Source organism: Dama dama, chromosome 11 (assembly GCF_033118175.1).
Source record: "Dama dama isolate Ldn47 chromosome 11, ASM3311817v1, whole genome shotgun sequence".
Taxonomy (NCBI): domain Eukaryota; kingdom Metazoa; phylum Chordata; class Mammalia; order Artiodactyla; family Cervidae; genus Dama; species Dama dama.
In genome coordinates, this window is record NC_083691.1 from 78,605,511 (window position 1) to 78,628,836 (window position 23,326).

Below are 23,326 nucleotides of genomic sequence, written 5' to 3' on the forward strand. Positions count from 1 at the left end.
ACTTTATCTCTGCAACTATTTAAATTTTTTGATGAAAAATTTTAGATGTCAACTTTCAAATGTATTAAGGAAATAAAACTTTTAAAAATTATTAAGGGAAATTCTAAAGCAAAAAATACGAAAGCCACTGTACTATACCATCATTTCTGTAAAAAGAAAAAAGTTGGGGGAAAATATGTGTATACACATACAAATGATTTCCTTCTATGAACACTGATTTTCTGTGGAAAAGACACTAGAAACTAAGGAATAATGGTGATCTGTGGGGGAGAACTGAGTCTTCGGAGACCTGATATGGGGAGTTTTTGCACTGAATATACTTTTGTCTTTTTTTTTTTTAGATTTCTTTATTTTTGGTTGTGCTGGGTCTTCGCTGCTATGAGTAGGCTTTCTCTAGCTGCGATGCACGGGCTTCTCAATGTGGAGGCTTCTCTTGTTGCGAAGCACGGGCTCTAGGGTTCAGGGGCTTCAACAGCTGAGGCATGTGGGCGTATGGGCTGAGCTGCTCCATGACACGTGGGACGTTCCCAGAGGAGGGAGCAACCCATGTCTCCCGCATCGGCAGGTGAATCTCAGCTACTGGACCACCAGGGAAGCCCCACTTTTGTACTTTTTAATTGCTAATTCATAATCAAATATTACCTTTCTAAAAGCAAAAAGTTTTAACAAATAAAATAAATAAAAATGTGAGGAAAACTGTGAGACTACAAATAGGATGAATACCTCCCTGACAAATAGACAACGTGATAAAACCAACAGAGGAAGGAGAAAACACACATACACACAGAGGAATTAAAATATAACTAAAAGTAAAAGGATTATATGTCCTTACTCAAGTTCAAGGTTCTCAGAACAAGTTTAAAAAGATCAAAAACAAAACAAACAAAAACCCAGCTTTATGTGGTTCAAAAAGCATAATATTCTTTAAAAAAAAAAAAAAAACCTGAAAAAATAGGTAATGTATATTACCATATGTAAAACAGATGACCAGAGCCAAGTTCGATGCATAAAGCAGGGCACTCAAAAGCCGGTGCTCTGGGACAACCCAGAGGGATGGGGTGGGGAGGGAGGTAGGAGGGGGTTCAGGATGGCGGCAGGGGGCTGGGGGGGGGGGCACATGTGCACCCCTGGTTGACTCGTGTCAAGGTGTGGCAGGGGCCACCACAGTCTTGTGAAGTGATTGTCCTCCAATTAAAATAAATTAATTCATTAAAAATAATAATAATAAAAAAATTTTAAACCTAAAAAAATAAAAACAAAAAAATGTATAAACTAGACAAATGCTAGTAACAACAAAAATGGGAACAGCAATGACATCAGAAAAGGGAATTTCCTGGCAATCCAGTGGTTAAGACTCTGCAGTTCAACTGCTGGGGGCCTGAGTTTGATCCCTGGTCAGGGAACTAAGATCTCAGTGCACATGGCCAAAATAATAACAGAAAAAAAAAAGGAATTCAAAGTAAAAAGCATTAGTGAAAAATATTTTCTATTATATTTAAAAAGAATCCATCTCAAGACCAAACATTTTAAGCACCTGGCATCTTTACTTCAAGACCAAAATCTATTAGAAATGCAAGGAGAAACGGACCAACAAACTTAACAGATGTAATTAAGATTAGTAATCAATAGATCAGACAAACTAAGCCTATTCATATAAATAAATATTAGGTTAAAAAAGATGCATTTACAAAGAAAGCATGTGCTGAGATTTGAGTTGGGGTCTGAGGTGGAGAAAGCAGGGTGTCGATGAAATAAGCTTATGTTGATTAACTGTTGAAGACATGTGATGATTAAGTGCAGGTTCATTGTGCTCTTCTCCATTTGTTTGAAAAACTCATACTACTCAGAAGTGAATAAAGCATTACACAGCAAAACCTAGGGGAGAGGACCACAGGTTCCCAAAGAAAAGTATGTAACCTTAAATGCATTTACCAGAAAACAAGACAAATCTTTTCACTTTTCTGCTTTTCTTCTTCTCCCAGTATATGACAGAAACACCTTGCCAAGTTCCATACAAAGTCCTACTGGGATTCTGCTTGGGATTTCCTTAAACTAACAGATTAACTTGGGGAAAAACTAATATTTAAAAAACCAGCTTCTGATTTTGTAACTTCTACATTTTTCCCTATTTCATTAATTTTTGCTTTTATATTTAACTCCTTTTCTTGCATTTATTTTTCAATGCTACCTTGAATGCCTGGCTTTAATAATTATTTTTAGTCATTTTATTCAAGGGTTGCTTTGAAGGCTTTAAATTTTCTTATGACTATCACTCTGGCCTCAACACAGAGGTTTCTAAGATTACTATTTTTAGTGTCATTCTTTTTGGAATCTTTCACAACTGCAGGTTTTATTTCTCCTTCAACACAAAGGCATACATAAACATGTTTCTTAAATTACCAAACTGGATTATAACATAGTTTATTTTCCTTTTATTCTTATTGTTTACGTCATTGCCTTTGAACAGAATATTATTTGTGAGGAATTCCCTGGCAGTCCAGTGGTTAGGACTCAACTCTTTCACTGCTAAGAGTGCAGGTTTGATTCCTAGTTGAGGAACTAAGTAAGATCCCATAAGTACCGGGTGTGGAAAAAAATTTTTTTGTGTGTAGTTCCTGCTTTTCACTATTTGTTAAGGTTTTCTTTAGGCATCTTTTGTATATGAGTGTTATGAACTACCAGTCTGTCTCTTAACAGGAGAATTTATGCCATTCACATATTTTGTCACTGATATGTTTGGACTCATTCTGGTCCTCTTATGTTATGTTATTGTTTGTTTTCCTTATTCTGTTGAGTGGGGGCCTATTTAGGACCATTTTAACCTCATCTGGGCTTCCCTGATAGCTCAGTTGGTAAAAGATCCACTGGAGAAGGGATAGGCTACTCACCCCAGTATTCTTGGGTTTCCCTTGTGGCTCAGCTGGTAAAGAATCCGCCTGCATTGCGGGAGACCTGGGTTCGATCTCTGGGTTGGGAAGATCTGGAGAAGGGAAAGGTTACCCACTCCAGTATTCCGGCCTGGAGAATTCCATGGACTGTATAGTCCATGGGGTTGCAAAGAGTCAGACATGACTGACTTTCACTTTAACCTCATCTATTAATCTAGTAATGTAGATGAAGTATTGTAAAATCAAGTGATTTTTTTTATCAAATGATTTTAACATTTATTTATTTGGCTGCATTGAGATTTAGTTGCAGCACTCAAGATCTTCACTGATGCATGTGGGATCTTCATGGGCTTCTCTCTAGTTGTGGTGGGTGAGCCTTAGATGCAACACAGCATGTGGGATCCCAGTTCTGCAACAAGAGATCAAGTTCACATCTCCCACTTTGGAAGAGGAATTCTTAACCACTGGACCATCAGGGAAGTTCCTCAAATGATTTATCTGCATCTTTCCACTGGTTAATCTTAAAAGTTATAACTAATATGAACTTTCTCAAAATTTTCTCAAAACTTTCTAAAAAAAGTTTTGGAAAATTTTTACTTCCTCCCTTTTCTCAAAATGACTTTTAGAAGACTTTTGTTTCTCATTCCCATTTCTAATGTTTGCATAGTCTGGAATTTTATTCCTAAATTATTGATTTATATAATACTTATGTGTTGAAAAATATCTTTATGTGGCAATTCATAGTTATTGAGTTCTCAACTTTAAATAACTTGCTCTTCTAGTATATACTGAAGAAATCTGATCCTCATTCCTTCATTGATAACTTTCTCTATAAAAACTTTAGGATCCTCAATTTTTCTTTAGTGTTCTAAAATGAAGTATCTTTCTTTCATCCATTTAACCTAAAGATTCTTGCCCTTCTTCTCTAGGGAAGTGTGCTACTTTTTAATAATGTATTCCTTTCTCTCATTTATTTTTATTACTTAAATCTAGCAGTATTTATTATTCATTCATTCTTTTATTTCAATAGCATTTCAATTTTTCAAAACATTTCCTTATTCTGAATATTCTTTATAACTGTTTTTGTTTTACAAGGTTAATATGTACATGAATACCACGTACACATACATATATTGAAATGCACACATTAATGTTTGTAAAATTTTACTTTATATTTATTTCAAAGCTAGAGTTATATCCTACAAATTCATCTAAATTACTTAATTCAATTATATATTGTGCCATCTGTCCATGATGATACACACAAATCTATGTATTCATTTAAATGGCTACAAGGCACTCCAGAATAGAAACACAGTTTATTTATTACTTAGTTCAATATCTTACTGCTGGACACTTATACTTCTCTCTTTTGTTGCTGTTGTTATTATCAATGCACACTTCTTTGGGCACTTGTCTATGATTAGTATGCAGTGATAAAAACACTGAGCTTTAATCTGCCAGGTACTGCCAAATTGTCTTTTACCTTCTAGGTCAGGACAGTATCAATCCTAGCTGAATATAAATAACTTTAACTTTTTTACTGTTTGCAACTTTAATCTTTAATTGGGGGAATTAGGGAAAATATTAAGAGTTTTTTGTTGTTTAATTTGTACACACTGAGTAACTTCCATGGTCCCAGTATTACGGTGAACATTAGCAAATATATTAGTCAACAATGAGCTACAGCTTTTGTTTTATGAAAATGTGTTTAGCGCCATGGTTCCACCCCATAACCCAGGGACTCCTTTAGAAAGGGCGAGGTGAGTGGACAGTACTACCACAATAGGAGCAGTATTAACATTTCATAGACAGAAGACAAGGATGTTAGATATCCCACTGACATACAGGAATACAGCAAAGGACAGTCCATGATTCACATGACTTTGAAATGTCCCTCTGGACATTCTTTTTGGACATTTTAAAAAATATTTATTTATTTAGCCATGTTGGGTCTTAGCTGAGGCATGCAGAATCTTTTTTAGTTGTGGCATATGTAATTTTTATTTGTGGCATACAAACTCTTAGTTGCAGCCTGTGGGATCTAGTTCCCCAAGCAGGGATCAAACCCAGGTCCCTTGCACTGAGCGCTCAGTCTTAGCCACTGGACCACCATGGAAGTTCCCCTGTGTGAATTTATGTTAAGTGAAAAATATGATTCTGTAATCTGAGACTAGAGCAAATTCCATTTTATATATGTGCTTATTCACTCAGTCATGTCCAACTCTTTGCAACCCCATGGACTGTAACCCACCAGGCACCCCTGTCCATGGGGATTTTCTCTAAGCAAGAATACTGGAGTGGGTTGTTATGCCATCCTCCAAGGGAATCTTCCCAATCCAGGGACCAAACCCAGATCTCCCACAGTGTGGGCAGATTCTTTACCCTCTAAGCTACAGGGAATGTATGAGAACACAAAATATTTGTGGTATGGTTTTAATATAACTGACTTTTCCAGCAATGAAGTCGTCATGTAAAAAGAGGAAAGACTGTATTTCATTTTGTTCAGAATATACCAATAGTACCATTTTGAAAAATTTCAGCAAATATTAGAGTTCCTAGTACAAAATATCAATCTAATTTATAACTGCTGCATTGCTAGTAATTCTGTGCAAACATTTCACAATTTCATTGTATCTTCCACTATTGTCATGCCTCAGCATTTACACATATTGAAATACAGTATATATGATCCTATTATATTATAAAATATTCTATTATCTTAGTATAAATTTTTTCTCTTTTTAAAGTTTAGAAGATAATATTGAGTTTTAGTTTTGTTTTTACATTATAAGTTATATGATCAATAAATTTCACTACAGAATAATAAAGAAGGCATTTTTTCTGACGTGCTCAGCGTGGCCAAAAATCATTTGTAAGGAAGGAGTGAGGCATGGGGACAAGATCTCTTCATTTAATCAATCTGTCAAAAGAAAGTAAAGTTTACTTAAAGAAAACTAATAGTTCATTAAATACTTTTAGTAGGCAGTCATAAGCTTAGACATTGATTTTAAGCTGTCACTGAAAATATGCCATAACAGGAAAACCTATTATGAGCCTGTCCCAGTTACATCATCTATTGTTGAGTTACAAATCACCCCAAAACTTAATGGCACAAAACAACCGTTTTTCTTTCCTCACATGTTCAGTGGGTGAGGAATTCAGACAGGGCCCAAGCACAGAACTCTTGTCTCTGCTCACAGTGACTGGGACCTCAACACGAACTCAAATGCCTGGGGCTAGATCAGCTGGTGGCTCCTCCAGGCATATGTGTGGCACCTGGGCTCAGACAGGTCAACCATGGGACCTACAAATGGCCTCTCCATGTAGTCTGTATAATGCAGACTCCATGTACTGACAGAATAATGGCTGAGTTCCAGCAGAAATATCCTGACAGCAAACATTACAAAAAACCCAAGTAGAAGCTGCACGGCCTTCTATGACCTAGCCTTGAGAGTTATGCAGTATTACTCCTACAACCTCACCCAGATCCTGGGGGAGAAGACATGGACTCCACCTATCAATGGAAGGAATGTCAAAGAAGCTAAGGACCATATTTTAAAACCACCACAGATTATTTTCAGCCAACCAAGATGCTAAATCAAAACAACTGGTAGCCTGGCTGTTCTTCAAATCTGTTCCCCTGTTAAATTCAAAGCTACAAACACTTTTGGAGCAACTATAATGAACAAGACCCATGAACGCTGGAAAGATAACCAAAACCATGGTCTCGACGTTAAAGAACTTAACACTAAGCACTCAGAATGCATAAACTGTGTGCTAAGGCCAGGAAAGAAAATTGGGAAGGACAGAACTCATGTATTTAAAACATCCAATTTCGGTACTATGACGTAACAATCAGTTGTGATTACTGGTTGTAAATCTTTTCAAAAGAAGTGCCAACTTTTTTACAAAATCCCATTTTAGTCCCAAAATTCTGTAAGACATTAAACATTCTACATCTTTTTAATAACTCTGAATTATATACTGCATGAATCTTAAAAAACAAACTTCCCAATATGCCCTCTGACACCAAAACATTTTGTAAGAGCATATGACTCAGACTAGGTGGTGATTAGAACCAGGTATAGAAGTCACCTCACCTTTCACCTTCAACAAATCACAACCTTACTGCCTAACAATATCATATCCCATAGCGTCTTATTGTTTAAAATTTTAAGATTAATGTCAACCCTGCTTTCTGACTCTACTTACAATAACACAAAAGTGTCAGAAACATCAGTAAGTTGATAAACTTTATGAACAGGACTTAAGGTAGGCAGGATCAACTCCCTGATTCTCTCCAACAGCTAACTGTGGTTTTACAAATCTGAGGAAGAATAAAAGTGCCCCATCTCCCTTCCTTTTCTCCTTCCACAAAGCTCCACACATGTGGGTGTGAAAGTAGTGGCAAACAGAACAAGCACTAGAAAGTAAAAGAACTATCCTCGTTTGAGCCATTTTTCCCTGTCCCAACTTCAGCCCAGAGTGAGTGACACAACTGAGAAACTGGGAAGAAAACTCTAAGAAAGGAAGAGAGCTGCAAGTACAGAAAACACTTTACCCTTCTGCCTGTCTGGTTAAAAATGAAGTGACACAAAGTTTAATTTTCTAAAGCTTTACATTTTAAAAATCACAATACATAATACGTCAAAAACATCTAAAATAAGTGAAAAGTCAAAAAGAGTATGAATGAAATTCTTCATTTGCAAAGAATCCATCAGTCCTGAGAACCAGATCCATACCAAACTGGTATCACTCATTTAATGAGAAATCCCATTTCTTCTAGATTAAGGGAACCATGGCTGCTTTTAAAACTCAAAAAAGTACATATGCCAGCTTTCAGTGAAATTACCTTAGAAAAGAAGAATCAATAACAAGTACTCAAGTAGGATTTCTTTTGATTCTGAAGAATATACCACAAAATAGCACATTCTGTTAAATGCACAACAACCTAGGAACAGCACCAGCCTCTCTCAAAGATCCATCCTTAACACTCAGATTGTGGTCTCCAAGGCCATTTCCCAGTAAAAGCAATCAGGACTCTGGAGACAAAGGTTTGGGGCAAGAAGCATAAAAGATGAGCCTGAAACATCTTACGATATCAGAAAGTAAGATAATAAAGACCCTGGGATCATTTCAAAATGACTCCAGGACAAACCAAAATAAGCGCCACTAGCCAAAGACAAAACAACTTGAGTGTCAATGAAGATAATAACTGATAATAAATATCAAATACGGACAAACACTTGCACTCATGATGAAACTAAAAAAGAAGTAAGTTGGTGATCTTTGGAGAATGCCAGGAACCACCGTGTGCTGTGTTTAGTCGCTCAGTCGTGTCCAACTCCTTGTGACCCCGTGGACTGCAGCCCCCCAGGTCCCTCTGTCCACGGGGATTCTCCAAGCACGAATACTGGAGTGGGTTGCCATACCCTCCCCTCCAGGGGATCTTCCCAACCCAGGGATCGAATCTGGTCTCCTGCATTGCAAGTAGATTCTTTACCAGCTGAGCTACCAGGGAAGCCCAGGAACCACTTTTACTATTTTTGAAAAACTGGAAACTAAAAAGGGCAAAAACCTCATCAAGCATTTAACCTGATCTAAACCAGAAGAACAACCTGGTTGAGAGAGGGAATATTTCTCTTCATAGAAATATTCCATGCAACACATGAGGGAATGATAGTTTTAAATGTACAATTTTTACAGCCTTGATGAATAAATGAAAAAAAGTAATCATCAGTCAATGATTTATAACTCCACAAAAAAAGAAAATTAAAAATTCTTAATTTTTTGTTATAAAAGGCATTGGTAGGAAATTTTACAAAATCTGATTAAGTTCATATATCATCAGGCTGGTGTTAGAAAAGAGAATATCCTCATTCTTAGAAGATACACACTGAAGTTATCTTTAGGGGTTAGGGGAAATATATCAATTTATTTTCAGACAATTCAAATACATTAATATGTACATAGAATTAATGGGCTTCCCTGATGACTCAGTGGTAAAGAGTCCACCTGCCAATGCAGGAAGCACAGGTTCAATCCCTGGGTCAGGAAGATCCCCTGGAGAAAGAAATGGCACCCCACTCCAGTATTCTTGCCTAGGAAACCCCATGGACAGAGGAGCCTGGTGGACTACAGTCCATGGAGTCGCAAAGAGTCAGATGTGACTTAGTGGCTAAACAATAAACAGGACAGAATAACAGAATAAATATAGTAAAATTGTTAACATTTGGGGAATCTGAATGAAGGACATATGAAATTCCTGGTAATGTTTTTAATAGATTTTTTGTAAATCTTAGATTATTTCAAAGTAAAATGTTACTAAAAAGAGACAGGCAACAATATTTTAGAGACCTCATAACAGAAGTACACAATGCTACCCATGAAGTGATCTTTTACCCCCACCCCCATTCCACCAAAAAAAAAAAAAAAAAACCTAGATTTTTGACCCTCTAGAATCTGGATCTAACTATCCACCTACAGCAAACCATAAAGGACACAACAGAGATGCAATCAACAAACTTCAAGCCAAAGGAAACTCAACAGGATGGACCACCTGGTATCTTCAACAAAATACTGAGATAGATAGAATATGAAACAACAGGTATCTATAGATTAAAAGACTTAAGGATGTCCCCACAAAAACCTGTACAGAAATGTTCATAACAGCATCATTCATAATTACGGGAAAGGAAACAATACAAATGCCCATCAACTGGTGAATAAATAAACAAAATGTAGTACATCCACCCAATATGATATCACTTAACTATAAACAGGAATGATGTAATTCATACTATAAAATGGAAGAAACTTGAAAACATTATGCTAAGTAAAAAGCCAGACACAAAAAAACACACAAACTGTATGATTCCATTTGCTACATGAAGTATTTATCAATTATTAAAATGGATGAGGGAAAAAAAAAAAACTTAAAAGAGTCTTACCAACCAATCACCTTATTCGGATCCTGATGTAAACAAATTATAAACATGAAAAAATACTATAAAAGAAAAAATGTGAAAACTAGGTATTTGAGGATACCAATGTTTACAGAATCCTAAATGATCAATGGATGCTAAAACAAGTGCACTGATGTTGGACCAAAAACAAGATATTTAGGTAGTTGCCAGGTGAAGTGAAGTGAAGTGAAAGTCTCTCAGTCGCATCCTACTCTTTGTGACCCCATGGGTCACATATACAGTACATGGAATTCTCCAGGCCAGAATACTGGAGTGGGTAGCCTTTCCCTTCTCCAGGGGATCTTCCCAACCCAGGGATAGAACCCAGGTCTCCTGCACTGCAAGCATATTCTTTACCAGCTGAGCCACAAGGGAAGCCCAAGAATACTGGAGTGGGTAGCCTATCCCTTCTCCAACGGATTTTCCTGACCCAGGAATCAAACTGGGGTTTCCTGCATTGCAGGTGGATTTTTTACCAACTGAGCTATCAGGGAAACCCAGTTGCCAGGTACCTCCCTCAAAATAACTTTCTGGATGCAAAGGAACACCACCTTAACCAAGTAATCAAACCTAATATCACCACTATGGATGGAGAAGGACACATCACTATAGCATCCCTACAAAAAAAATACATAACCTGAATCTAATTATGAGGAAACATTACACAAACAGAAACTGAACCATATTCAACAAAATAACTGACCTACTTTCTTCAAAAATGTTAAGGTCAAAAACCAGAGACTGAGGAACTGGTTTTTAATGTATCCATTATCAAGGATACATAACAATAAAACACAGTGTGTGATTCTGGATTTTATCCTAGACTAAGGAAAAAATACATAGCTACTCAGAACACTGTTGAGACATGAAATCTGAATAAGGACTGTGAAAGAGATAATAGTTTTGTTGTAAATACTAGGTTTCCTGAGAACTTTACACTAAACTGTGGTTATGTAAAAGAATTCTAGTACATTTAGGAAAAACACTCTAAAGTCTCCACTTACTCTCAAATGGTTCAGGAAATATATATGTATTATATATATATATATAAAGAATGATAAAATGTTAATTGCTGGATCTGGGTCAAGAGCATCCTGAAGCTCCTTGTATATTCTTGGCATTTCCTCAAAGTCTGGATGAGGCTGTATCTTTTAGAAATATATTCTGAAATATATGCAGATAAAAAAGTAAGATTTCTCTGATGAACCTCAAAATAATGGGACAAGTAGGGGTCTAGATGAATTAATTGATCATGTATTAATAACTGTTAAAGCAGAATAATGGAAAACATCATGTGTATTATACCTATACTTTTATGTTTGATATTTTCTGCAATAAAAAGTTTTAAAGAAGTCCAGAACGAAGTGGAAAAACTAAGATTCAGGAAAATTAAGTGGCACCCACATCCAGGACTCTGGTTTTTCATGTGACATTTTCTCCATTAATCCCTCCTTAAAAACCTCTTTATAAAGCATGAATTATTCCGGCAATTTTTATTCTCTTCGTGTGAAGGTTTAGTCAATACCGAAACAAAAGTACGGTTAATACCTCTAACTTTATTGTACAAGGATATACAGTTAATTTTGAGAATAAAATCAATAAATAATGGAAGAAAACAGATAAATGTAGCTAGAAGTAATCCATCCAAACAGATGATCTACAAATCACTGAGGGAGGAAAACTGACATTTATTAAGCACCCATTATAAATCATTCCTTAAGTCATCACATCATTGCTGGCATAATTTTTCCCTTAGCCTTTAATTTTTTTCCTTAAAGTATGCAATTTTAGATTTTTTTTTTTTTTTTATATTTGGCCATGCCATATGGCTGTGGGATCTTAGTTCCCCCACCAGGGATTGAAACTAGGCCACCAGTAATGAAAGCGTGGAGTCCTAACCACTGTGCTGCCTGGGAATTCCCTCCTTTAATTTTTTCTTAACTGTGATAAAAATATAATTCAAAATGAGGTGATTTTTTTTTCAACCTCATTTTACAAATAAGGAAAATGCAGATGAATGAGAAGTTAAGAATTTTTCCCAAGGCAGGCAGCAAGTAACCAACCAGAATCTGAACCCAGGTCTTGCTTTAAACTGCATGACTACCACTATGTAGTTTGACTGATTCTTAATTTTCTTAGAATTTCATTTCTATGAGTCAATACAAAGAGCCTAATCAATTCTGAAATACCTGATTTTCTATGTTCAAGCCTAAAATAGACAGCTCCAAAAGGCAGCCATGCTGAGACCCTCCGCAAGCAGTCAGCAAACTCCCTAACAATCTCGACACCTCACTACCTTTGCAATGACAAATTACACGAAAAGCTAAACTAAGTCCAAAAGTACATGAATATCAGTGAGACATTTTATGTTTCTTAAGTTTATGTTGTAAATGGTGAATAAAATCCAAATAGTTTTGCATGCTTTAATGACATGTTGAATTTCTAGATTTCAGCTACAGATAAATAACTGATTATTACGTCATTTTAAAAAGCAATACTTTGATCTCATACATGAGGAACAAATACAACTGCCCTGAATCTGTCAATATATAATTTGTAAAATACTACAGAATAACCCATATCATAATTAACACTTTCTCTACAAAAATGGAAAGAAATTTAAAATATATATATAAAACTACAGTAGAAAATATAGTAGGAATTTAAGTTACAAGACAGACTACCAATCTGCTTGGTTAAATTGGCAACACAGTGGGGAAATCTCAGGCAGACAGAGAACCAACCTGTTTGCACAACAGCCTCCTTTCCCCCCTTACCAAATCACTTCACAAGCTTGAGGATCCCCAAGACCAGAGTTTGACACATCACAGTATTAATCTGAAAAATACACATACATGTAGAGAAGGAAATGGCAACCCACTCCAGTATTCTTGCTTGGAGAATCCCATGGACAAAGGAGCCTGGTGGGCTACAGCCCACGGGGTCGCAGAGTCGGACACGACTGAGTGACTAACACCCACACATACATAGGGTCCTAATCTTATTACATATTTTGAAGGATGAAAATGGCTTTTAAGACAAAGTACTTAAACTACTTTACTTCTTTTTTAAAATTTAAATCACTTTTTCACTGATCCTCTGTTGCTTTAAAAAAAGGGGGGGAGGGTGCTAGGATGTGTCAAAGCTGTTGACTGGGAGGAAAGAACACAAAATGACAAACTGCAAAGAAATACTCAGAGCTGCTACCTTCAAGAATTTTCCATTATCACCTTGCCCTTCTTTCTTTAGCAAACTTTTTTCCCCACACATACCTACTACTACAAACATATAATAACACTCAGAATTTTACAAACAGTAAATATAACCCAGTTGTTTCAGAGAGGAGGAAAAAAAGTCCTCCAAAATACCAGTGAAGTATTAATTTCCTCATATTCAAAACTTCAAACCACCGTGAAAAACGGGAGATGACAAAACACTGCCCTGATTGTCTGCTAAAGCCTATTTGCAAAGACTTCTAATTTCAACCTTTTGACTAATTAATAAATATATGTTGCATCCTAAAAATATACATACTAAAACCAAGAGCCACCCAAAAAACCTACTCCCATCTAAACTAAGAGGAAAACACATGGGAAACTAAAAAGTTAGAGGTAACACAGTATTTTTCCTAATATCATGAAAAAAAGAGACTCAAAACACATTTTAAATTTTTTCCAAGAAAAAGACAATTAACTTACTAGCATGCTTGTCTGCAAGCATTATAAGCGTGTTGGAAATATCTCGTCGTCTATAAAAGCACACTACTTTTGCTTCCACGTTGCCAGTTGCAGTCTAAGAAATAAGAAAAATAAAAGTCATCTGGACTGAATATTAGACTCAAGTAGTTTATAAAACAAAACTAGAGACAGCACAATTATAAGATCACTCTCACTTACTGTGCCAACCACAGCTGCAGGATAGAGAGCTAAAAAATTCAAATAAGGACTAGCAACATTTGTAAAAGTTTCAAGTGAAACTGAAATGTCAAACATAAAATAACTCACTGGCATCAATTAAACTAAAGTGATCAGACAGCTTTAATGGCTAAAGCCAGACATAGTTAACTCTGATTAGCCTTAAGAAACTAATCCCCCAAATTTAAAAAGCCACAGCGTAACTTAAAACACTTAAATGTAAGTCCTCCAAACCCTCTCCCAGAGGCACAGACTAAGCGCAAAGTCACCCAGCCTCTCCTTCTAAAGACCCCCGCGTTCGATGGATGGTGACACTTTGCAGGTGCAGGGCAAATCAACAGATGAGGTGGACCAGATAGCTTGGGAAAGCATTCTCAGCTCAAGGGAATCTATGAACCCATCATGCTCAATATTCTTGGTAGAATTTGGTCTACCTTCACATATGAAAGTATTAAAAGCCTTGAGTTATGAACACTGAAGCTCTTATTTCTTTTTGACTACAGTCTAGAATGCAATCAATATTCAGTTAGACTGTAATTTACTGCAGCTGGGGCCCAGGCTCCTACCCTCCTATTCTTCATGAATTCTGAGAGCTTTCAAGGTCAATCGTTCACTACAAAGTTCACTGTAAAAACACATAGATTACAATAAAATGCTATTGTGACCTCCAATTCCAAACAAATTTGAGAACAAATTTTCAGAATTTCTCTGGGCTTACTGATACACTCAGACACAAAGAAATAAGAATATGTATGTGCTGCAGTAAATGTGTCAATTTTATGAAGTTCAGCAGCAGTATTCTAGAATGAAGAATAGTCTTGTAGAAATATTGCCCCTTAAAATTGAAATCATATTAAATCCTAACCAAAGTGCTTCTATAATTCACAATATTGTGATCAAATACATCCTCCAGAAGCAATGATCCCACAGTCTGCCAAATGAACAGGCCAATATTTTCATGTAAATAAAATCTATCAATGACTTCAATTACCCATGCTTTATCATTTTTTCTCTTCTTGAGACAAAAGCATATTAAAAACCTAAAGCAAGAGTTTTAAGGTATACATGTTTTTTTTTCTGCCTCACTGATGAGTTCCTTCAACAGGGATACTCTATAAAGCCAATTAAATTCTTATTTAAACCTGCTTGTGGGAGACAGGCATAGCTCAAAACAAATATTCTCTCCTGAATGATGTACACACTTGGCTATTAGGTAGTTTACAGCTACAGAATTCCTCTTCTCTATTATACGCACACGTGCATGTGCACGCACACACACACCCCCCCCTTCAAGTATTCCTCTAAAGTTGAACTACTGAAACTGTAGTCTAAGGCCCAGTACACAACTGTTACTGTGTAACAGAAATCAGTACAGAAATTAAGCGTCTTATGGTATTTGAGAGTTAATTTCCTATCTTTTGAATCTAATAACAAAAAATGGGGCTTGCATTTTTATAAGCCTACTTTAAATTTCATTTTTCTACTCTCGTTCAAATTTTACAAAAGCAGCCTAAGATATTGAATATTTTTAAAACTCCTCCACCCCAAATAATTTAAGCAGCACAGTTCTGAAGACCAAGGCTAAAAGCTGTGTCTACAGTCACCAAAGCTCTTCCGCCCTCTTCTTGTGCCTCACTCAGCGTGAGCTAAGTGCTGGGGCCGCTCGATGCCCACCCTCTCGAAGCCTCCGCTCCAGCAGAGATGCCTGTTCACATGGCACCGCCTCTCCAACCTTCCAGAGCCCAGTGGGCATCATGTCGTCACCCAGAAACCTTCACCAGTTCCCCATAACCTAAGTATATAAAAGTAAAACATTCCTGACAAATTAACAACACTATTTTCCTTTACTCCTTTCTTTTCCCCTCCAGACTCCACTTCTTACTGCTGGAGGCAGGAAGTACCACCAGTTGGGGAAAGAGCAGAAAAAGTTTCAAGGAGGAGGAAAGGGGTACAGGGTCCTTAGTTGGTTAGAAAAGAAAGAAAGTCCAATAGGTGGAGCCTGGAGGACAGAGTAGTCTAAGAAAAAAGAAAGATCTGAACAAACCCCCAGGTGGGAAAAGTGGAGACAGGTATAAAGAAGAACATATAATGAACAGCAATGTATTATGTTCTTTTCTCCACTTAGGGTGCAGTCTCTCAAATCTCTATTCTGTCAAACACGGTTAGAAAAACATCCTCCAGCAATAAGGGGCTTTGAGTCCACCTCATACTAATGTCCATTTCTATAGCCTCAACTTAAGAAAGCACATTCTTAAAAAACAAAATAACCAAACACTTTCCAACATGGAAAGTCCACGGTCTGCTTCAACTAGAACAAATGGAAAGGAACTTTCTTTTCCCAATTTCTGTCCTTATTCCCAACAAATCCTAAACTTCAGGAGGGGCCTTAATTTGGATTCCATCAAAAGGGCTTTGAGGGGATCTCCTGAAATTATGTGTAAAATCTTATATGTGCAAATATAGATTGGGATGGGGGACAAGATTAGATGGTCAAGTTAGTGGCTCCCTTCTCCCCACCAAAAAAAGGCCCTAAACATTAAAATAAATCTCAGGGCAAACTGGATGGCTAATAAAATATACAAAATATGAAGATACACACAAATTATACAATATAATACACCCAAAAAATATATCCGTAGCAAATAACATCAAATTTACCCACAAGCATAATTTCCAAAACTTCCTGAGACTGTACCTCAATATTACATGCACAAAGCTTTCTTTCAACATGTGTGCGGACTGAATCTTTAGAAGAGCAACACCCAAACTAGAGTGACTAACTAAAATTTTCCCAAAAGCTGTTTTCTATTTTAACTTTATAGTCTTCCTCCAAAAGATCATCACCACTCTATCTGAGTACAACTTAGAGAAGAGGAAACGAGGGAATATAAGATAATAATGTTGAACTGTTTTCATCAACCCATTATATTATTTAGTTTTGCAACTGAAAGTTCTGGGAGGTAAAAAAAACCTGAGACAAAAATCTATTCTTTAATTAAAAAAAAGAAAATACTTAGTTCTGCTTTCTAGCTGACAAGTAACATTCCAAATAAGATTAAAAAATTAAAAAAAAAAGGAACTATCAACCTATAAAAGTGAATTTTGTATAAAAATAGTGACAAACAGCTTATCCTAGGAATTTTGTTAAAATATATATATATATTTCTTTTTATCTTTTTTCCTATGGTCATGCTGTACCGCTTGCAGGATCTTAAGTTCCCGGAGCAGGGACTGAACCTGGGGCCCGGCAGGGAAAACACCAAGTTTTAACCACTGGACCACCAGAGAATCCTAAAACACATCCTACTTAATTAGAAGAAAGTTAATAAAATAGGTTAATGTCCCTTCTCTTAGCTTATCAATTAGAATGTATCAAGCATTCTCAAATTATTTGGATTTTTCCAATCATGTTAAATTTCCCCACTTGGCCAACTTGACCCCTGACCCACTCAGGGCATTTCTGGAACTCTTATGGCCCTGATCCCAAGAAGACTACCTCCTTCTCATCCTTTAAGCTTCTATTTCAATGTCCTTAAAGTCCAACCCCTATTCCAAGGAAGCAATCTGTTATTCTGTCAAGACTCTGGCTTATTTCCTTTGTAGAAATTAATACCATTTATGATAATTTTCTTTATACCTGTTCATTCATCTTCTTCTGTGTCTCCCTCATGAGAATGTAGACCCTGTGTGGGTCTACACACTATGTAGACCAAAGACTACGTGCATAGCAAAGACTATGTCCATATTGGTCACTGTAGTATCTCTGAGCCTAGCATGGTACCTGCTATATAATAAAAACTCAAGAAATATTTAATGAATTACTTAAAATGAAATCTCTCTTTCACACTCCTTCAAAAATAAAGGTCCTATGTAAATATCTAATAATTAATTAGCCAATCACAGTTCCTTTTAATCAATACTCCATCCACTCAAATTGCCATTCTCTGAAATTACAGAGGATCTCATCTCTCACAATTCGGTGAGCCCTAGTCCCCTAAGGACTGTTAGTATATTAATGATTTCTTGTGAAAGCAGAGGGAGAGGGAGAAGGTGAGGATGTAGAGGAGGAGAGGGCCTTTCAAAGTAAACAGTAATATAATGATGGAGTCTGAAATAATCCAGGTTTTAGCTAAATGTGTAACCCAGACATTTAAGTTACCTAACCATGGGATGCTTCCCAACAATCCATGATGCATCTACTTTAAAAGTATAGGGTACTGTGAGGCTCAAGAGGTGACAAACTTGAGTCCCTAGATTATATGCTTCCAGAGCACCATGCTCTGATGTTTGTAAATTTAGCACAGATGCAATTTTCCTTCTGCTTGTGGAATTAATTGGCTGATGTCTATCTTCACTACTAGACCTATCTCATTCATTCTTCAGTTCCTAAAAGTGGGTATCTAAAAGTACCCGGCAGGTAGCAGGCTCTTAGAAATATTTGTAAAATGAATGAACCAAAGTACTTGTAACCAGTAAAGCCATGCACAAGTATTAACATCAGACATCTGAGAAATTCACTAATTCAAGAAATATTTACTGAATGCCTTAACTATGTGCCAGCCACTATTCTAAAGCACTTAGGATCCATTAGTGAACAGAAAAGATCACTACACACCTAGAGCTTTCACTCTAGTTTGCAAAATCAGGAAATGAAAATACAGGGACACCTCATTTTATTGCACTTGGGCTCACTCAACTTCACAGATACTGTGTTTCTTTACAAACTGATGGGGCAACATTTCAAACTTTTTCATTATTATGACCCATTTGTAATGGTGACTTTTAATATATGTTATGATTCACTAAAGACTCAGATGACAGCTAGTATTTCTTTTAGCAATAAAGTATTTCTCAATGAAGCATGCACATCTTTCTTTCTTTTTTGGCTGCACTGGGTCTCGGTTGCTGCACATGGTGATCTTTAGCTGTAGCATGAGAACTCTTAGTTGTGGCATGTGGGATCATCCCTAGACCAGGGATCAAACCCGGACCCCCTACACTGGGGACCTCAAAGTCAGCCACTGGACTACCAGGGAAATCCCTGCATGTACATCATTTTTTACACATAATAGACTATAGTATGGTGTAAACCTTAACTTTTATATGCACTGGGAAACTAAAAAATTCATGTGACTTGCTTTACTGCAATATTTGCCTTACTACAGTGGTCTGAACTGAACCCACAATATCTCTGAGGTATCCCTATAAACACATAAAGTATATTTGAAGGTGATAAATGATATGGGGGAAAAAGCAAGGTACAAGGAACTGCAAACAACTAGACAGTACTAAGGTGAGTGCCTATGAGCAAGAGCCAAGATGGTCCAGTGCTTAGGACTCTTTTCACTGCCATGGCCTTGGATTCAATCCCTGGTCAGGTACTAAGATCCCACAACACACACACAGCATGGCCAAAGAAAAACAGTTATTGGCCAAGAGTTTACTGCGCTTAGAGCCAAATGAACAAACAAAGCAGGGAGCAGCCAGAGAATACCAATCTCATAGGCCAATATTTTTCTTTGAATCCTAGTTAACTTTCTAAATAAACTGATACCATAAACAGTGTGGAATTGCCAAAATTCTTTATGAAGCCTTTTATTTAAAACAATTTTTGTGTGTGTGTGGCACTGAGTGGCTTACAGGATCTTTCCTCCCCAACCAGGGATGGAACCCAGGCTGTGGCAGTGAAAGTGCTGAGCCCGAACCATTGGATTACAAAGGAATTTCCTGGAATTGCCTAAATTCTTATACCTTACATCAGTAACATAAAAGAGAAGCACTTCTGGAAGACATCTCAGCAGTTTCCATCCACAGACTGACCTAACCCTGCAGCCATGTGCTTCATTTGGTGGTTGGTGGTCTCAAATTCTACAGAAGTTTTTAAAATGCAACATCGCCAGGATATCCCCAAAAGTGAACCAGGACGTCCAAGCTAATAAGCCAGGCATGCCCTTGGCCAGACCTGGCTTCCAGGGACTCAAAACTGGACCAAATCTCCAGATGGTATTTTGGGAGAAAAGTATTAGCTAGAGTATTAGCTAGACAGCCCCCAGACATTTTTACAGTAAGAATTCTCTCTCCAGATGGTATTTAGGGGGCAAAGTATAAGCTAGACAGCCCCCAAACATTTTGACCGCAAGAATTCTCACCAGCTACACAGGTAACTCTGAACCACCAGAAATTTTTGGTCAGGTCGCTTATGACTATTCGAGTGCCTCCGTTGTAAAAGTTGAACTATTGCCAACAGTCATTATGCTGCTGCTGTCCTGGACACCCTCGATCATGGACAAAACAATGTGTAAGTTTTATTTATTCCGGCCTACAGTACCAAAAAAGCCACTTTATAATTATACCAATACTGTATTCTTATTAGTTAGCCTAGTCTAGAATTTTACAAATTCCCTTAAATATTGTATTTCCTAACGTCTTCCTTCTCAAGCTGAAAGAGGAAAAAATTAATTCACTAAAAAGGAAGAAACACAAATTATGACTTCAAATATAAAAAGAGACTGAGTTACTGGAGTGGCCTGCTCGGAGAAGCTCCAAGCAATTTAAAGAAATCTGCAGATGTTACATATTCAATACCAATATTTAATATCAGAGGTAATGATAAAAAGTGAAATATTCGGAATCCTGCACAATTCTCTAAGCTGAAATCCATACTTTCAAAGAGTCTGGAACTGCAAGTAAAATCACCTCTTATGCCTTTTACCCACTCATCCTTCAATGGGAAACAAATATTTCTTAATATTAGAATCAAGAACACTCAGTGTATACCTTGTTGAGTTCTTCTATCCTTCTGATGAGGTACGGATTGCTTGAGGAATTCTCAAAGTAGACATAATCTGTAAGTAAAGGAAGTAAAGAGCTTAATCTTTTCAACAGAAAGTTCACATGTGCCAATCTGTGACTTTTTATATTAGGTAATTCACATTCAAAATGAAGCACGCCCATAATTCATTCCCTGGTAAAAGCAAACTTAGTAATGCAAACTTAATATATTCTCTCCTGTGCCTACCATTCACAGATCCTTATTTTCCTGGCATTTTCGCTTCGATTAATGTTTTATTCAAGCTCTCCTAGACTCTTGTCCCACATGTGTCAAATTTTTAATAATAAACAAAAAGACACCTCTTATCACTGAGAGTCAGGGCTGACTAAACATGTGTCTTTCATACTCTAACTGCTTCCACATCTTTTCACTCCAATCCATTTGCCCTGGAGTATGCTTCTCACATAAAACTATTGACCTAAGACAAATTCAGAGCATCTTGAAAGGCTTAGCAGCCCAAAGTACATTTCAATCACCAACTTAAAAAAAAAAAAAAATCAGGTGAGCGGAGCAGAAGCACCATGACCAACTTTTTCACAGCTCTATCCGGAGGATGGGGGCAGGGAGAAAGGAGACAGGTCACTTTTTCAGAGGCAGAGCTCTCTGGAGGTGATATTGGTTTTTTATTTTTATTTTTTAGATATCGGTTTTTTTTTAATACCTCATTTACCAAATTTAATCCAGATCCCTTTAGGGTCTTGTTATAATGAAATTGCTGCAGCCTTTCAACAAAAAGGATAAAATTTTCAAGTGTGGTTTTTCCTGTCATCTAATAGGCTCACTGGAAACTCCCCACTGTGTGTTTATTTGAGAGGCTGGGCTGTATTGTCTAGCTTAGTGGCTCTTTCCCTTCTCCCTTCTGCAAAGTGGCCTCATTTAGCCAGGCCATTCCCACCACCATCCATCAAGAAGCTCGGCTAATGAGCAGAAGAAGAGCACGTCTCACACACAAACACGCCACTTATCTGAATTATTATTTCACCAGGAAAGAGACAGGAGGGCGTCGTGAGTAGGGAGAAAGTTTGTTTGACCTTATTTCTCTCTCCTGCAGAAGGCTGGGAAGGAGGCAGACAGTAGAGCGAAAGTCCAGGCAGAGCTCAACTCCCCAGACCAGCCTGCGGTGCCCTGGCCCCTCTGAGCCCCATTACTGGGGCGGGGGGCGGGGAGGAACCGGACAAGAAACGGGAGGGAGAGTGACGGCGGAGAGGTGTCGGGCCCTGTCCCCGCAAACAGGCCGATCCAGCTGTGCCCCTGGCTGGGCCCCCATCGCCCCCACCCACACCCACCCCAGGAAGGGGAGGAGTGGAGGAGGGGGGTGAGTGTCCCTCTACCCTCTCCAAACCCCCGATGCCAGGATGCCACGCGAGGATAAGCCACCCTCTGAAGGGGCTTGACGGCGCCCACCCCCATGTGGGTTTCCTGGGTGGGGGGTGGGGGGCGTGATAATTCAGCCCCTCAAGGACAGGCTTGGCCCGGGGACCTGGGGCGGGGCGCGGGGGTGTGGATGGGCCCCGGCCCCTCTGCGGCCACGGTGGGGAGGGGGAGGGGCGGGGGCGGGCAGCCCCGGCCCCCACCGCCGGCCCCCGGGCGCCCGTGGCTGCCAGCCGTTAGGGCGACCTCGCCGCGACCCCCCCACTCCCGGGGCCCGCTCCCAGACGGGCCGGGTCGGGCCGAGCCTTCCTACCTCCGACCCGGTACATGTTGGCCGCCATGTCCGCCCGCCCGCCCGCGGAGCCCGAGCCGAGCCCCGCCCGCCGCCGCCGCCGCCGCCGCCGCCGCCGCCGCCGACTCCTCGCCGCGGGGGGGAGGGAAGGGAGGGAACTAGGGGAGGGGGAAGTGAAGGGGAGGGGACGCCCAGGGGTGGGGGCAGGTGCCCGCCCCCGGCGCGGGGCCAGGGAGGGCCGAGTTGCCCGGCCAGGGGAGGCCGGAGCGCCTGGGATCAGCAGGGAATTGGGGAGCGGGGTGCGGCTTGGGGGGACCTTGCTGGAAGTGGCGGGTCCTAGGGCTGGGGTCCTGGCCCAGGCCTATGCCTGCCGCCCCAGCTAGCGTACCCCGGCACCTGCCCACCCCCTGACTGGGCTTCCTCTCCCCGCCTCTGTCCCTGGAGACCTCCAGGCAGTGTGACCTCCAGCACGTGAGCACCAGTCTGGATGCAAACACTTGGATGCAAATAAGTGCTCGCAGCAGGGCGCCTTCCTCCTGGTGAGGTTAAGGCAACCGGCCTGAAGCCCCAAGGCCCTGGAGCCAAGGGGATGCCAGGTGCCTGCAGCCTCTCGGGGCAGAGACCTAGAGGATGGCGGGACTAGGAAAGCTGACCCCCTTCCAACTCCACCCTAACTCCACTGGCGTGTCAATCCGCGTTCACCCCAAAACCAAGATGAGCAGAACCCACTTCCCCACACCTGGAGGCCTTGCCTCTAGACAGGCCCTATATGCAGTGCAGCCCGGCTGGGAGAAGAGACCATTAGAGGAGGGGGGCTTCCTTTGCCGTTAGGGGAACAGGGCCTACAGTTCACTGTCACCCCAACTCCTCAAAGGAGGAGATGGTGCCCGTCAGCTTGCTGTTGATGGACTGCTAACTGCTTATGTGCCTAATGCTTTTAAAGTTATTATTTTCCCGGGCAAATTCTCTCGACAACCCCTGTTTTCTCAGCCTTCAGATCCTCAGAGAAACAAAGAACCGAATAGAGTTGAATCTGAGCTGGTTGTCCCCTAAATGAACAC

At 39.2% G+C, this 23,326-nt stretch overlaps 1 protein-coding gene across 7 annotated transcripts in view; it reads right to left on the minus strand.

The window, feature by feature from the left end:
• Positions 1-22,359, minus strand: part of MTA3 (metastasis associated 1 family member 3) — a 167,460-nt gene extending 145,101 nt beyond the window's left edge. For all 7 annotated transcript variants that reach the window (XR_009694790.1, XM_061155520.1, XM_061155518.1 and 4 more), the window contains exons 1-3: positions 22,287-22,359; positions 20,548-20,615; positions 13,555-13,648 (exon numbers count right to left, since the gene is read on the minus strand). Coding sequence is in view for 6 of the 7 variants with exons in the window: in XM_061155520.1 (XP_061011503.1) it covers positions 13,555-13,648; positions 20,548-20,615; positions 22,287-22,314 (190 nt within the window). In the remaining variant the exon portion in view is untranslated. The remainder of the gene's footprint in view (positions 1-13,554; positions 13,649-20,547; positions 20,616-22,286) is intronic.
• Positions 22,360-23,326: the final 967 nt, after the last annotated feature.